Source organism: Berghia stephanieae, chromosome 12, assembly GCF_034508935.2.
Source record: "Berghia stephanieae isolate SIO BIC M18660-M18661 chromosome 12, UCSD_Bste_1.3, whole genome shotgun sequence".
Taxonomy (NCBI): domain Eukaryota; kingdom Metazoa; phylum Mollusca; class Gastropoda; order Nudibranchia; family Aeolidiidae; genus Berghia; species Berghia stephanieae.
Window position 1 is genome coordinate 28,058,926 of NC_088371.1, and position 16,927 is coordinate 28,075,852.

Genomic DNA, 16,927 nt, shown 5'->3' on the forward strand with positions numbered 1-16,927 from the left:
CAATGTTAATAAAAACCAAAATCTGTTTTTGTTTTGTTTTTAAGGGTTTTACGGCGCTTGCAACACATTATGGTCATATCAGGGCCAGTAAAAAGGAAGAAAATGGGATAGTAAAAAGTTCTAGAATTACAATTAAAGCACAAAAGAAAAGGTAAGACAAAGGGGAATTGGTTCAAACAGGGAACAGATGTAGATTCCAAGAGCACACCGTCAAAGTACTTGGTTTGAGATACCTAACAGTCTCATCCAGAGACAAGCACAGGTCCCAACTAAGAGGAATACACTCAAATGTTTACCAATCATATAATATATGTAAACTAAACATTATACAATGCATAACAGAGAGATGATTTACAAGGAAAAAAAAATAATCTCCCAAAACTACAACTATACATTCGACTGTTTCCCTTCCAGCCAAGGAATTCCAGCCAGGGTCAGGACAAAACCAAGTAATCTCATTCCAAGACAATGACAGGAAACAATTGGAAAACGGGTATGGGGGGATAGAATACACAGCATGTATCTCCCTGCCCACTATGGGAGGTCAGGATCCCCACCCAAAAAAAACTAAAATCAAAACATAAAAATGGTGACATATAAATACAACTGCATAGTTCTCTGTTTACATTATTTACACTTGAAAAAAAAGATTATAACAAATCCATAAAATCAACATGTGCATTATGGCATCGTCGTCATAAAAAATAAAAACACAATTCAAGGCAACTTCTCATCCAACTTTTAAATAATTAAAGAAACAGAATCTATTTACATCACCCCAAAATTAAACCTATACACATATAAACACTTTCAGAGACACACACACAGCAACAAGCTATCAATACACTCCTTTCCACTCATTAATATCCTATTTCCGAACCTACCTACTGCTATCAGCATGAATAAAAAAAAATAATTTTTTGCCAAAGCGCTTACTCCATTTACAAAACCAGATTTATTTTGAAGAGAAGAAAACTAAACAATAGCTGACTAAAATAGAGGAGAGTTAAATTTTAATCAAACTAAGAATTTTTAACTCTTCAGGTTAACCAGAACCCCCCCCCCCCCCCCCCCCCCCCCAACCCCCCAAAAAATGTTTTTAATAAAAAAAAAAGGAAAAGTAAAAAAGGTTGACTTGTTTAAAGAATAAAAGGAAAAAATACCTGCTGTTAAAAAGATCTACCTCTGTGTACAATCTAAAATTACCCCAAGTTCTCACACAAACATCATTGCAAAGACTCAAACAGATCATCCTCTGATTATAGTTTATGTACATTCTATAAACATTATGTACACGTGAAGGAACTATTAAAACATAGTAGGCCTTGTTTCTATCTACACAATGAAAAAACAACAGGATTTATAAAGAAACACAAGATGTACAATGCATACAAAAAAAACACAAAAATAAACAATTGTTATTTAAATAAATAAAACAAAAATAAAGACAAGAAAACTAAAGAAAAACAACTTGATACAAAATTGAACAAACTGAAATCCCTCCAATTCACGAGTTAAATATCAAGTGTTGAGATTAAAATAATAAAATATGTTTGAAACACATTAAAGCTACATTCTTCCTAAAAAAAAATAGAAAAAATACGCAGGTTTAATTGATAGTGGTCGTATTTACCTAAATCTGTCATTCTTTTAAGCCAGAGGCACCAGTGAAAAACTAACAGCTGACTAGAGGTAGACCCAAGCAATAGTAAAATGCAATGGTTGATTGACCAGACTGCCAAAAACGAAGTCTTTACAATGATTAGTCTTCATATGTGACAAATCCAACGATTTATAATTAATTAGACTTTATAAAACCAAAGTGAAGTGAACTATTTTGAACTTAAAAAAACTCAAACCCTATAGAAAATAATGTAACTTTATTGTATGTAGTTTTGTTTTTGGATATATATTGTTTCTTGTCTGTTAATATCATTATTATCTAGCTCCTCCTTAACTGTTGCCTTTGCATAATCGATGCTTTCATGTTTTAAAAAATCAACTCACCAATACCAAACAAGTTCAACCAGATATTATAAAAAGCTGGTTTAATAGGTTTCGTCATTATCAGTATCATTACCTTTACCATGTTATTGTAATTGTTTAGTATTACTAATATTATTATCATTAATATGATCATAATACATTATTGCTCTGGATTTCAAATTTCCACAATAGTTGCGTCATAAAAACAAATTTAAAAATCAACATCTTACTGTCTCTCCGCCTTACTGTCCCACAATTTGTTATGTCATTCAAAAATGTCCAGATAAAAAGAAGGTGTGGATGGGTGAATGAATGGATGGATGGAAATTTATATCACAGGGGGTTCTTTAAGGCATTGCTTCCAGGACTATGTCGACACACACCAGCAAAATATGGATGCTGTAAGGACGCTTTGGCAGAGATTCTTCTACTTGGCTCATAGGTCAACATTTTCTGTCATTGATTTAAAGGGAGAGAAAGAAATTGTAAATGTAATGTCAGAGTTTAGAAGTTAAATATAACGTTTAAAAATAAGTAAAATTACCGAGTAAAAAAGTGCAAGTGTCATAACAAAAGTAGTCTCTACAGAGAACTATTTTTCAGTCATAGTTAATTTTTTCCAAATCCTGGACATTGTGGCATAGTAATGATTCCAGTTTCCCCGAGAGAAGCATGCTGGTCTATCGAAAAGAATTTGACACCACATCTAAATTAGACCAAGCTACCTAGTAAATGGAAGGTGAAAAAGAGGGACTTGATAAAGACTTCCTGGCTTATTGTAGTGTTGAATCTTGCCATTTGCTGATGCTCAACAATTGAGTAGTAAGCTGGGTCATAAGTGTGATGAGACTAAAAGTTTCAACTTCAATTTATTTTAAGGGCTTGAAGGAGATTAAATTTCTAAATACCTTATCTTTCAAATTTACAAAAAAAATGGACAGTTTGATAACAACAACAACAACAACAATAATAATAATAATAATAATAATAATAATAATAATAACAATAATAATAATAATAATGATGAGATGATGATGATGTTACGTCGTAAAATAAATAACAACAACATCGGCAGCAACAACAACAAAAGCATCAACACGGATAAATCAATAATAACAGAAAGACAAAATGAGAAACAAGGACGTTTTGAAATGATTAGACCAAGAAGAAATGGAAGTTAAAATAGAAAAGATGAAATGATGATTGTATGCATTGGACTATGAAAAAACACACATGTAGTTGTATCACAAGATAAGCCCCAACTTGGAACTTACAAAGAGCACAAAAATGAGGTGGGTCTGAGGAAGAGTGTGTGAATGGAAATAGTGGAATTTAGAAAAAAACAACTACTTCTTAAAAGAGAAGAAATGGCAGATATGGAGCCTCCAAAGAAAAAGGGTAGACTATATGTGAGCTGAATGAGAGATTTGACGGAGAAACACAGAAGATCTGAATGACTTGGAAATACATACAGTGCAACCTCTGGAAAAGGACATTGTCCAGGACCAGAAAATTTTGTCATTCTGTGATTTTCAAGATGACAGAAAAAAGGGTTGTGGTGAGACTGGTGATAATAATGGGGAAGACATGCAGACCAGTGCCTGTGATAAAACACGTCCCAACCACACCAAAATGTGTGATTTCTCATGTTGTCATGAGGTTTACCAGATATGCTTTCACTCTCTCATGTGTTTTGTCATTGTTTTGATCGTAAACAGTGCTTGAACACCATTTTTTTTCAGTAGTTTATCTGGGCTTGGGACCGACATTTATTTGATTAAATGACATATATTAATACAACAGAATATATCTTAATTCTTGATTCCCTCTTGCCTCGTCAGAGAGGTTGTTAACGACCGGTAATGACACCATTAATAGCAACAGAACTGACGGATGGCCAGAGTTCCTTGTGGTCAATTTCGACTTAAAAGTGGCCAAACACTACAAACATTTTGTCCCTCTAAAATAACTCATGGTTTTGATAAACAGAGAATTTTTTTTTTTTAATTAAAAATTAAAACACGATTCTCATTTTGGTAAATTTTGGCCAGTAGTCATCTGGTAACCCTAGATAGCGTCGCATTTCTATGACAACAGCGATTGGTAGGTAAGAAGTGGTCGGTAACAAAGTGATCTCATTGGCTGTGAGTAGGCTTTTTATTGTCTAAGATTAAGACATGACAATGGTCAGAAACAATGTTGCCTATTTGACTAGATTTTTTTTGTCGTCGTCAACTGCCAATTATCGCCATATCGATGTCCCTAAACAGGGGTTTTACTAAAATGAATGTTGCTATTCTGGGGTTATTTATTACTCTCATAATAAGAGCAAAAAAATTGGGACAAGCTGCCACTGTTGCTATCCAAAGGTTGTCGATATTCAGGGGTGTTGTTATCTAGAGGTTGTACTGCACTTGAAGCAATCGAGCAGTGATGGAGAGAATCTATTGGCAACCAATACCAATATTGGATAAAGATAAGATCAGAAAGTGCGATAGTAAGTAAAGGAATTTGTTTATGAAATATACATGAACTCAAGAGGATGAAGAGCTTTATTGGGTAAAGTTAGTAAATTGGGAACCCAAAAACAATTTTATGAACTGCATCTGTATGTGAGACATGCAAACATACGTCAATCAAAGGGGAAACTCCACAGTACCTGTAACAAGTCAATTCCTTCAGGACACAATGAAGGGGTTAGGTATCCAACTTCCTTCGTCTGCCATTTTGGAAAGGATGATTTGTAATCAGGCAGACTGGTCACCCCTGGCCAAGTGCTCTCCTCTGGGGTTCCTGTTCAATAATTATAAAAAGGTATCAACTGTTATTTCATGAGCAGTGTTATGAATTGATTTGAAAGGGTAATAATAAAGTGGTTTCTTCTTATGTTTTGGTCTCTCCCCCTTTGTCTAACTGTTCATTAATCCTTCTATCCCTAAGAATATGATCATTATCTAATACAGAGCACTTTTTGACAGAGCAAATTAAACTCAAATATGTAGAATGTGTTTACTGATGATATAGGGTCAGAAAGAGAACAGTAAGGATTGCAGACTAAAATGGGAGACCTAACATACACATACAGAATGGCTATAGGTAGCTCAATAAATACTGAAATATATTTATGCCACAAATTTTAAAAAAATAAACATAAATAAATTAATGAAAATAAAAACATGTGTATACAGTACAGCTCGCGTACAATGGCCTTGGTTGCAACAGGATCTCAGCTACAACGGGAAATTAAAAAAACCCTGTTCTACAGCCTATATAATGCATATAAATCATGCATGGCTACAACGGGAAAATATTTCTTGGAACGCGGCTACAACAGGGGTGTGAGTTGCAAGTTTAGTAACCAGTTGAGAAAAACTACTTAAAATATATAGCGCAATATCCACTAAACAAAGTAAAGGGCTTTACAAGGGGCCCCCGACTAACAGCAACACATAACATGTAGGACGTGACATGACGCATGTTAGGGGATATTACAATTTTTTTTTGAACAGAGACAACACTTACTGCTAACAGCCAGGTACTCATTTTACACCTGAGTACAGTGAGAGAATGTGAGTAAAGAGCCTTTTCCAAGAATTCAACTACTCAAACCCAGGACCTTCCGATCTGAAAGCGAGTTTAATACCACAAGACTACATAGCCACTTTTACTTACTCAAGAAGAAAAGAGGAAGGCACACTTAACTTATAGGAACGGAGATGAGGTGGGAGTGGCCGAATTACAGTTATTGTGTGTACTATTGGCATCCCTCCGTGTACTTTATGTATCCATGACGACGCAATAAAAGGCCAGTGAGAGGCGCGTGACTGACCGATCACCATGTTGATACACTTAGGCATAATGTGTTAAGTAAAGCGAGGGATGTGCGTCTAGTGACCGATTAGGCAACTATGCCCAATGAGAAGTTTGTTTGTTTTTAAGGGTTTTACGGCGCTAGTGGCACATTTTAAGTCGTGTCAGCGACAGTAAAAAGGAGAAAATGGAATAGTCAAATATTTTACATTTACAATCAAAGCACCCAAGAAAAAGTAAGACAAGGGGAATTGGTTCAAATAAGGAACAGATGTTGATTCCAAGAGCACACCATCAATGTACTTAGTTTGAGACCACCCTAAAGTCTCAACCAGTCACCAGCACAGGACCCCACTAAGAGGAACACACTCAAAATGTTTTCAAAATACAAGAATGGAAGTCACAGTCACTTTATCTGATTTATTTAATTAGGGAGGTAATTCGATATTCACTTAGGGAGGAAACTCGAAATTTGTTCCTTGTGTTTTGATTAGTTTTTAAAAATTTCTCCCAGTATTTCTTCCCTTCAAATTCCATATGCATGGATATAACGGGACTCTGCTACAACAGGGATTTTTTGCTAGTCCCACTATCCCCTCAAAGTGGCTGCTCAACAGATATGCAAAGGAAAATAAATAAAAATAAATGAATTATGCAAAGCTATCTGAGGAAAGTGAAATTCAGCACTGGCTATCTCAAAAGATAGGTTGTCTTTTGGAGCAGGTCACACTTTTGAGTTAGTTGAGAAAAGACTGATTTTTAAAAAAGGAAAACATTTAAATTCTTCAGCTATTTCAAACAACAATGAAGCAGACTCAATTTTATCTTACCTAATGTTCGAAATATCCTAAATAATTGATCAATCTCTGAATCTCCAGGAAATAAGGCTTGCTTTTTAACCTGAAAATAAACAAATATATATCAATGATACTGATTGCCTTGAAATTGAAAGACCTTCGCTTCCATCATTCAAGATGCAGCACGATCTATTATTGTAAGATGATATGTGTGCTGCAGGTTTTGGGTAATGCAAATTCAATGCTACACGTTTTGCTCTAATTCGAAGATGAATTTTAATCAATACTTTAGTCAACAGCTTAAGATTGTTTTTATTCAAACAAAAAATAGGTCAGTTTTATATCGATTTCATTTTCATTATCAGGCATGCCTACCATAAATTTCAAATGTCAGGGACATTTTTTATTTATGGACAAACCTCAAATTTCAGGAAAAATATGTTGCATAATAGCAACGTCTTAAAAGACACGTCAAACGTCTGATATCAAGAGTATAATATGATTACAATGGTGCTAAAGGTTATGATAAGTATGTGTAGTTATTAATCTGCTAGTCACAAAAGGGGTATCCTCACTCACTGTTTTAATAATATAATATTACTTTGGATAACTCATCAAAATAACACTGCCACTGGTGAGAATGACTTGATCACAAAAAAGGAGGACATTTTTCTCCAACCATTGTGAGAGAGAAAAGCTTACAAAAATCCAAATTATATGGTTTGTTGATGGCTAATGATCTGGTGGTGGGGATGGTTGTAGTATTGGTGGTAGGGTGATGATGTGGTTGTGGTGAAGATTGTGGGAGTGGTGGTAGAATTGATGACGTGGCGGTAGCTATAGTAGTGGTGGTATGGAAGATGATATGGTGGTAGCTGTTGTAGTAATGGTGGTATAGAAGATGATGTGGTGGTAGTAGTTGTAGTGGTGGTGGTAGGGATGATGATTTGTTGTAATAGTGGTGGAAGCGACGATGAGTTGTACTAGCAGTAGTGGTAGGGATTATGATGTGGTAGTAGAAGTTGTAGTAGTGGTGGTAGGGATGATGATGTGGTGGTGGTAATTGTAATAGTTGTGGTAGGGATGATGATATGCTGGTAGCTGATGTAGTAGTGGTAGTAGGGATGATGATGTGGTAGTAGTAGTTGTAGTAGTGGTGGTAAGAATGTTGATAGGTGATAATTGTTGTAGTAGTGATAGCAGAGATGATAATGCAGTAGTAGTAGTTGTCGTAGTGGTGGTAAGGATGATGATGTGGTAGTACAATGGTCGATTTTTTAAATTTCAGGGACAAAAAGTAAACTTCCACATTTTCCAGGACAGCCATTATTTTTTTTCAAATTTCTGGGACAAATCCGGAAATTCCTGGTCGGTAGGCATGCCTGCATTATTCAAAGTTTGCAACATTTTAAGTCTTGAAAATAACCTTCATGCACAAATTAAAAGAAGATGTAATACCTACTCTTTTAACTTATAAAGAAAAAAAGAGAACAAACCATTTCAACAAAGATACAACCCAGACTCCAAACATCCACGGGTGTAGAGTAGAACCGACTCCCTAGCAATATCTCAGGCGCTCTGTACCATAAAGTAACCACCTAGGAAGAGCAAATAAAATCTGTATTGGTAGCAGCAACAGCTTTTGATGTATACAACTCATTTCCACAAGTGTTCCATTACTTGGTTATTCAAGACTTATTCAAAACCGTGGAAAAAGATGAGACAAATTCAGTTCTAGAGTTTACATTTGGCCTCGTCAATTTCCATAAGATATTTCTGAACAAATTATTCCAATAATAATGGAGGATTGTTGTAATAATCATTACTTGTTAAAACTTGTTAACAATAATAATAATAATGATAATAATAATAATAATAATAATAATAATCATAGTAATAATAATAATAGTATAATAATAGTATAATAATAATATAATAATAATAATATAATAATAATAATAATAATAATAATAATAATAATAATAATAATAATAATAATAATAATAATAAACCATGAATTTTGTTTATAGCTGTTGCCTTTCAAATCATGAGTCCAAAAAAAATCCAAAATAAAACCAAAAAAAAGACCTAAAGCTCTGCCTCTTAAGGCTTAAAAAAAAATGTATTGAAAACCCATTAAAGATTTATCTTGGAACTGTCCAACTTCTCTGTTGCTAATTCTCCTTCAAAATATATGATGAGGTTGAAATTTGACTTCGAGATCTATCTACAGTGCAGTCCTGATAATTCGAATTTGGTGGGAAAAGTAAATGACTTCTATTTATCAGAATTCGATTTGTCTCCAAACAAGGGAAATAACTAAACCTGACTTGTTGTACCCTTGTTGTACACGTATGCTTTGGCCCTGGCCAAGCCGTGCCCTGGCCCTTACACTTACAAGCTACACAATAGCACAGAGTAGTAGTTAACACTGCATGCTGTGTAGGCCCTCTACTTCTAGATCTAGATCCATCAATCAATAAAGAAAGACAGCACAGAAGAGAAAGAGAAACGCGTGGAGTGGGGTGTGGCCTATGATTGTTCGTGCCGTGTATTGGTCAGCTTGTGGTTATCACTGTGTGTTAGATCTATTTATTACCAACCCCCTTTGTTAGCCAGCGGCCAGCAGACCACAAGTTAGTCTTAGTGATGAGAGCGCGAGAAGGAGAGAGGGATGACGCGAGACAGCTGGTCAATTTGGAGAAAGAAGAGAGAGGGCGGGTGGGACGGAGAGGGAACAACACGCCATTACATGCCTCAGGGGTCTAGTTATTATTATTATTAGTCAGCTCAGTCATTAAAACGCGTGGGAGGGTGGATACGGAGAACAGGCAGTTCGTTATGACCTTCCAGAGTTTTTTTTTTTAGTGATGGGCAAGCACTTGCACTTCGAATAACGAGAATAACGACTGTTCGAATTCGAATTAACCATGAATATTTTATATAGAAAAAGAAGAAAATAATTCATTACATCATATTTTCTTCGATTTAAAAGAAATTCGGTTAATCAGATTTCGAATTATCTGGACTGGACTGTATAAAAAATGACAATCCATGATAAAAAAATGATAATCCATGTCTCAACTACAACACAATACCATAATTTTTTTATTGAGGAAAAGAGGCTTAGTTTTTTGCTCCAGGAAAAAAAATGAGGTGCTGATAGTATGACTCCAACCAGGGTCCTCTTTATGCTGGTAAATTGCCTAACCTACTTCTCAAACTCATCCCAAGTAAATAAATCAATCAAAAATTGAAATCATAGCACAAGGTAATACTAAAGGGCCATACCTCATGAGTGTAAGTTCTAACTGGAACACCAAAAGCTCTTGCCAGACCAAAGTCAGCTAATTTGATACTTCCATCCATGTCAATGAGCAGGTTTTGTGGTTTCAAGTCTCTATGTAACACTCGATGAGAATGACAGTAAGAGATGCCACTGAGCAACTGATACATGTAACTCTGAGGAAAGGAAACGGTTGAAGAATTTAAAGAAAATAATTCAAAGTCAATTTACTTTACTTTGCAGACCCCCGATCCTTTGTCAGCTGCAAATCTATTCAGACAGGCTGTCACTGCCAAGGACTGCTTAGTCTCATTTGGGGGATTCAGATAGTTCAGTTGGCAGAGGACATGAACAAGCTAAGGGATCTGTAAGATACTAGGTGCAGACGAGATTTAATCTGACCCCCTCTCCACCCAGTTGGAAAGGCATAGAAGGCAGTCAACAAATTGTCCAAAATTTGGAATATTGGGTAACTGCAAAAATGAACAGGAAGTTATTTAAAAAATAAAAAGGAATTTCAAATAAAAAAGTGCTCTCAGTACTATCATATATGAGTCTGAGACATGGAGAATAATACAAGGAGATGAGAGAAAACTGGATCCAATTCTTCATAAAGCTTTGAGACTTGAAAAAAATAAGATGGCAGATGATTGTGTCAAATGAGGAGATCAGGAATTAAGTAAACATCAACACCTCCTATAAGTAAACTGGTGGAGGAGAATAAGATATTTATTGAGAATGCCAATGTTGACAGGTCAGCTAACTGACTACAAGTTTGTAGAGAAAAAAGGTAACAATAGTCTTTTGATCCTGGGTCTATAATCCGTTTGTCAGTGGCTGTACTCTAATATAAAATTTAATGAGACTACATTTAACTGGCACCATTTAATGATTAGTCTATTACGAACAAAACTTCCTTCAAAACTATCATAAATATTGCCAGTCATGTGATGTGACATACTTTGATAAGGCCGGGCTTGATGTGTTCTGCGCTGGGAAAACAATCCATGTATTTCTTCAAATCCTTGTTGAGATATTCAAATACCAAATAAAGCTTGAGCTCACAGTGAATGACATCAAGAAGTCTGTCAATAGATTGATTAGACAGAATTAGCTTAAAATGTTAAAGATATTAAAATTGTCTTTGTCTGCAAATCAAATTTCTTAGAAACAACAATTGTCAGTTATTTCCTTGGTTTATACAATATATCATAAGAAAAAAAATCAGTAAAAGGTAAAATAAATTAGAATAAAGGAGTAAGAGAATATATGATACAAGAATCACATCAATCAATATCTTCCTCCATGTGCAATAAGGCCCAAGTTAAATATATCAAATTATGCATGTAATTAAATTGTGGCTCAGCGGTACAGTTTTTGCTTCATACCCAAAAGCTACCAAGTTTGATCACCTGCCGCGCTGTGTGGCCTTGAGCAAGTCACATCGCCCTAGCTCACTTTGTGGCGCTGCATTGCAGCTGATTCCTGAGCTAATCCAGTCTTCCCTTGGAAGAGACACGAGAGACAAATTTCCCCTTCGCGATGTTTAAAGGGAATTTTATTTTATTCATTAAAAGATTGTGTATGTCTTCAATTTCATGTTATAATACTTTAAATTCAACAAAATTTTAAAATTTAATTATCATTTACTACACAAAGGATTTTATTTCAACTGGTTATTTTTAAATTCATTTTTCTTTTTAAAAAATGCAGTTCAATAATTTTGAAAATCAGAAGAAAATCCAAGATAGACGATTCAATAACACGAAAATGTTAGTAGGCAGCTTCTTACTTAACAACATTTGGATGATCCAATTCCTTTAATAGAGATATTTCTCGAATGGCTGTACTCGGGACTCCTTCACTCTCTCTGTAAAAAGTAAATATATATTTTTGTACATAGTTTGAAACGAATATTTTTGTGTTCGTGGATAGCTCACACGGTAGAGCCACGCTCTCACCTGCCAGGCGGAGTTGTCGTACCAATAAGGTCGCAGGTTCAAACCCCACCACCGCCGCGAAAAAATTTTTATTCTCTATTGTCTTCTGGCACTTTTCTATTCACTTCATATCTTGTTGTTACCAACATAAGTGCCTGCTCCACTCACTTTTCTGAATTAAAATTCACCCCATACACCGGAGCATACTCAATGTCTCAATCGTTTCTATGTTATATGTTTGTGTTGAGAATATTGGCTATTAAGCTTAACTGCTGGTCAAAATTATTCGCTGGATCTAGTAATGACTTTGAGTTTGAAATGAATATTTTTGTGTTCGTGGATAGCTCACACGGTAGAGCCACGCTCTCACCTGCCAGGCGGAGTTGTCGTACCAATAAGGTCGCAGGTTCAAACCCCACCACCGCCGCGAAAAAATTTTTATTCTCTATTGTCTTCTGGCACTTTTCTATTCACTTCATATCTTGTTGTTACCAACATAAGTGCCTGCTCCACTCACTTTTCTGAATTAAAATTCACCCCATACACCGGAGCATACTCAATGTCTCAATCGTTTCTATGTTATATGTTTGTGTTGAGAATATTGGCTATTAAGCTTAACTGCTGGTCAAAATTATTCGCGATGGTGGTGTACGAACGAATCGGCGATCTCAAGAAGTGGGTGAGAGAGGGATCTAGTAATGACTTTGAGTTTGAAACGAATATTTTTGTGTTCGTGGATAGCTCACACGGTAGAGCCACGCTCTCACCTGCCAGGCGGAGTTGTCGTACCAATAAGGTCGCAGGTTCAAACCCCACCACCGCCGCGAAAAAATTTTTATTCTCTATTGTCTTCTGGCACTTTTCTATTCACTTCATATCTTGTTGTTACCAACATAAGTGCCTGCTCCACTCACTTTTCTGAATTAAAATTCACCCCATACACCGGAGCATACTCAATGTCTCAATCGTTTCTATGTTATATGTTTGTGTTGAGAATATTGGCTATTAAGCTTAACTGCTGGTCAAAATTATTCGCGATGGTGGTGTACGAACGAATCGGCGATCTCAAGAAGTGGGTGAGAGAGGGATCTAGTAATGACTTTGAGTTTGAAACGAATATTTTTGTGTTCGTGGATAGCTCACACGGTAGAGCCACGCTCTCACCTGCCAGGCGGAGTTGTCGTACCAATAAGGTCGCAGGTTCAAACCCCACCACCGCCGCGAAAAATTTTTTATTCTCTATTGTCTTCTGGCACTTTTCTATTCACTTCATATCTTGTTGTTACCAACATAAGTGCCTGCTCCACTCACTTTTCTGAATTAAAATTCACCCCATACACCGGAGCATACTCAATGTCTCAATCGTTTCTATGTTATATGTTTGTGTTGAGAATATTGGCTATTAAGCTTAACTGCTGGTCAAAATTATTCGCGATGGTGGTGTACGAACGAATCGGCGATCTCAAGAAGTGGGTGAGAGAGGGATCTAGTAATGACTTTGAGTTTGAAACGAATATTTTTGTGTTCGTGGATAGCTCACACGGTAGAGCCACGCTCTCACCTGCCAGGCGGAGTTGTCGTACCAATAAGGTCGCAGGTTCAAACCCCACCACCGCCGCGAAAAATTTTTTATTCTCTATTGTCTTCTGGCACTTTTCTATTCACTTCATATCTTGTTGTTACCAACATAAGTGCCTGCTCCACTCACTTTTCTGAATTAAAATTCACCCCATACACCGGAGCATACTCAATGTCTCAATCGTTTCTATGTTATATGTTTGTGTTGAGAATATTGGCTATTAAGCTTAACTGCTGGTCAAAATTATTCGCGATGGTGGTGTACGAACGAATCGGCGATCTCAAGAAGTGGGTGAGAGAGGGATCTAGTAATGACTTTGAGTTTGAAACGAATATTTTTGTGTTCGTGGATAGCTCACACGGTAGAGCCACGCTCTCACCTGCCAGGCGGAGTTGTCGTACCAATAAGGTCGCAGGTTCAAACCCCACCACCGCCGCGAAAAAATTTTTATTCTCTATTGTCTTCTGGCACTTTTCTATTCACTTCATATCTTGTTGTTACCAACATAAGTGCCTGCTCCACTCACTTTTCTGAATTAAAAAGTAAAACAATGCACAATGTAGCATAAAGAAGAGGGTTTAAAAAAAAATTATTTTGTTATTATTGATCTTATTAATTTGACACAATAATGGAGAAAGTCAACACATAATTGTATAAAATCTGCAAAGATGCGTAATTCGTCGTTTGCAGATAAAGACGTTGAACTTGGACGTCATTGTTGCAAAATAAATGGCAAATTCTACAGTAAATTACACCCACTGTTTCAGATCTAAGGTAATAAATATCTCATGGAGGGACTTCCCTAGTCTCACAGCACCATAAATAGGTGATAAAAAAAAATAAAAATTAACAGCACCCTAAATAGGTGATTTTAAGGATGTCCCCCTGAACCCCTTCCCCCTTTTTTTTTTATCAGGGAGACACACCCAAAACCCCACCCCCCTCAACCCTAACTAAAGATACAATATCCCAGTAATGTTTGTCATCACTTACAATATCGAAATTGATGGGAAACACAGTAAGTCATTTTTTTAATTAGAAAAATCATGTCACGTATAAAAATGAAACTTATCTTAAATTTTAAATCGTAATATTTATTGGACACAATTGAAAGTCCATGATGGCTAAAAGTAAAAGTAAAAGAATAAGTTTAAATAACATAATAAAAGTGTTGTAAAGCTTCGGAAGTCCTCCCTATCTCATTTTATAGAAGTTTTTTTTCAAACATTTTGGCATAATGAATTTTTCTGAATGCAATGTAAGCAGATGCGGAAAATGAGCATCTATCTACTCTTTTGATTCGGTCTGGAACTGGGACAAATTGAACAGACTATGAGACAGAGGGGCTAATTATGAGCAAAACCAAGCATCATAAAGTATTTCTTTTTTTCTTATCAGTATACAGATTTTATAATCAGATCTAGATTCGAGTTCTGTCATTGGATAGATTAGGCCTTCAGCCTCCAACAGTGAAAAAACTTTCTAGCAGACAAAAAACTCATGTCATTCATAAGGCCTTACCTTAGCCTTAGCTTTCTAGTTGGGGATAAGATGATGGGAAGAATGAACGAATAAAACAGCCGGTTTTATACTGATAGTTTACTTTGAAATTATGAAGTATAGATAGATATCTATCTAGAAATTAAATGACTTACGCGTCTAGTCTTATCTTTTTCAGAGCAACATATTTGCCGGTTACTCTCTCCCTTGCTTTGTAAACGACGCCATAAGTACCTTCTCCGATCTTTTCGATCTTCTGAAAGTTCTCCATGGAACTCTCTTGCATGGTTGCAAATGTAAATTGTCCACTGTTTTTAAAGCAATTAAATTGTCCTAATATTTCATCCCTTCGCTCACTGATGTTGTAATTTATGATTCATCTGTTTTTCCGTGACAAAAAGTCAACGATGCAACTGACGAAAGCTTCCCGCGTTGTCAGGAACGGACACAGATGGTGTATTATTGTCATTGGTCAAAAACTGCTTAATCTGGTGTCAAAGTTGAAAGGTAATGCCGTTGTGTTTACAAACAAATACACGTGGCTTAGATTAAAGTACTTCTGTAATTTCGGACATGATAACATGTCATTTTGACAATAACAACATCAATTAAATAGTCGTTAAGTTTGAAGCGAGGCCTGTGACTTTTGCCATTTTATTTTTCAAAGGGAATTATTTGAAACATCATCTAGATCTATTATTAACCGTGACCTACTTTGACAAAAATGAAAATAACGACAAATTTTTTTTTCACTAGCTAGCCAAATTTTTCTCTTGTTGATGAATTTTAAAAAAAATAAATTTCTATCTTGTTTTCTCCTTTCTTCTCTCAAAGAAATCGGATAAAGTTAACTAGTCTGTTTGTGTAACCAATAACACATTCTTATGAAGTTCACACGCTTTGTGCAAAACCAATTTTAAAAACTGAAATCTATATTAATTATATAATATTTATTTATTCATTTCCGCGCGCGCGCGTGTGTGTGTGTGTGTGTGTGTGTGTGTGTGTGAGTGTGTGTATGTATGTATGTATGTGTGTGTGCGTGTGTGTGTTTGTTTGTTTGTAAATGAGAGAAAGAGAGAGAGAGAGAGAGAGAGAGAGAGAGAGAGAGAGAGAGAATGTATTCATTTGATTACGATATGTTTTACAATTATAATATTGATTCTATAAAATTGTAAAACATCTCGGTCAACCAAAATAGTGTTATTCAGCACACAAAAATGTGTATTATAACCTTCACCCATAGCACTCCATTGGGTAAATTCCTTGCCTTCACCATATTGATACTCCAATCAATAAAATTAATTGAGATTTAATCTCCTCTCTGGCGTTCTAGAAGTTTAGCAAATAACGTAAACTTCATTCATTGAATAAAGATATCGTCAAACAAATATATGACTGAGGTCGACGTGCGCGTACTTTCGATGTACATTTATGTATGTACACGTCGGCTGGGGTCATTTTCTGTCCACTTCAATTGTTTATTCAATCAAACCTAAACGGCATTATACGCCCATACGATCGTGTCTTACTCATATCATTTAGTGAGCAGCAGCCCTTCAAGAATAAAGCCAAAGCGCTATACGGAAAAAAAAATTGATTGTTACCCTCTAAACAAAACGCAAATCTATCAGAAAGTACTTTCAGTCAGATCTAGTACTGCATGGACATGATTCAAGATTAAAAGTTTATATTAATAAACGGTTTGCCAATACAAAGCACAAGTCCAAACATAATTACTTATTAACAAGGCCAATATCATCGTATCATTGTAAATAAACAAGGATTAAATCAATTACTTATTACTGTGGATGATGATGAGGATCACGACGATGACGATGAGGACAACGAAGATGATGATGACGACGACGACGACAATGATGATGAAGATTTTTATGTTACATTGTACCATACCTTAGTATATATATATATATATATGATTAATTTAATCATGAAGGTAAGCAAATGCTAGGTTCAAATCGGAGACAAAACTAAGGTCTGTTTTTGTTTAAAATGTTATTTCTTATTT

At 35.7% G+C, this 16,927-nt stretch overlaps 1 protein-coding gene across 1 annotated transcript; it reads right to left on the reverse strand.

Moving 5' to 3' along the window:
* Window positions 1-1,094: 1,094 nt before the first annotated feature.
* LOC144957788 (cyclin-dependent kinase 2-like) lies at window positions 1,095-15,332 on the reverse strand. The gene is made up of 8 exons (XM_078889207.1): window positions 15,054-15,332; window positions 11,672-11,749; window positions 10,841-10,964; window positions 9,885-10,055; window positions 8,090-8,191; window positions 6,627-6,696; window positions 4,646-4,779; window positions 1,095-2,439 (listed from the first exon to the last, which is right to left on the reverse strand). Exons 1-8 carry the CDS (start codon window positions 15,182-15,184, stop codon window positions 2,320-2,322), a joined length of 930 nt encoding a protein of 309 aa, XP_078745333.1. The 5' UTR covers window positions 15,185-15,332; the 3' UTR covers window positions 1,095-2,319.
* Between the last annotated feature and the right edge of the window lie 1,595 nt (window positions 15,333-16,927).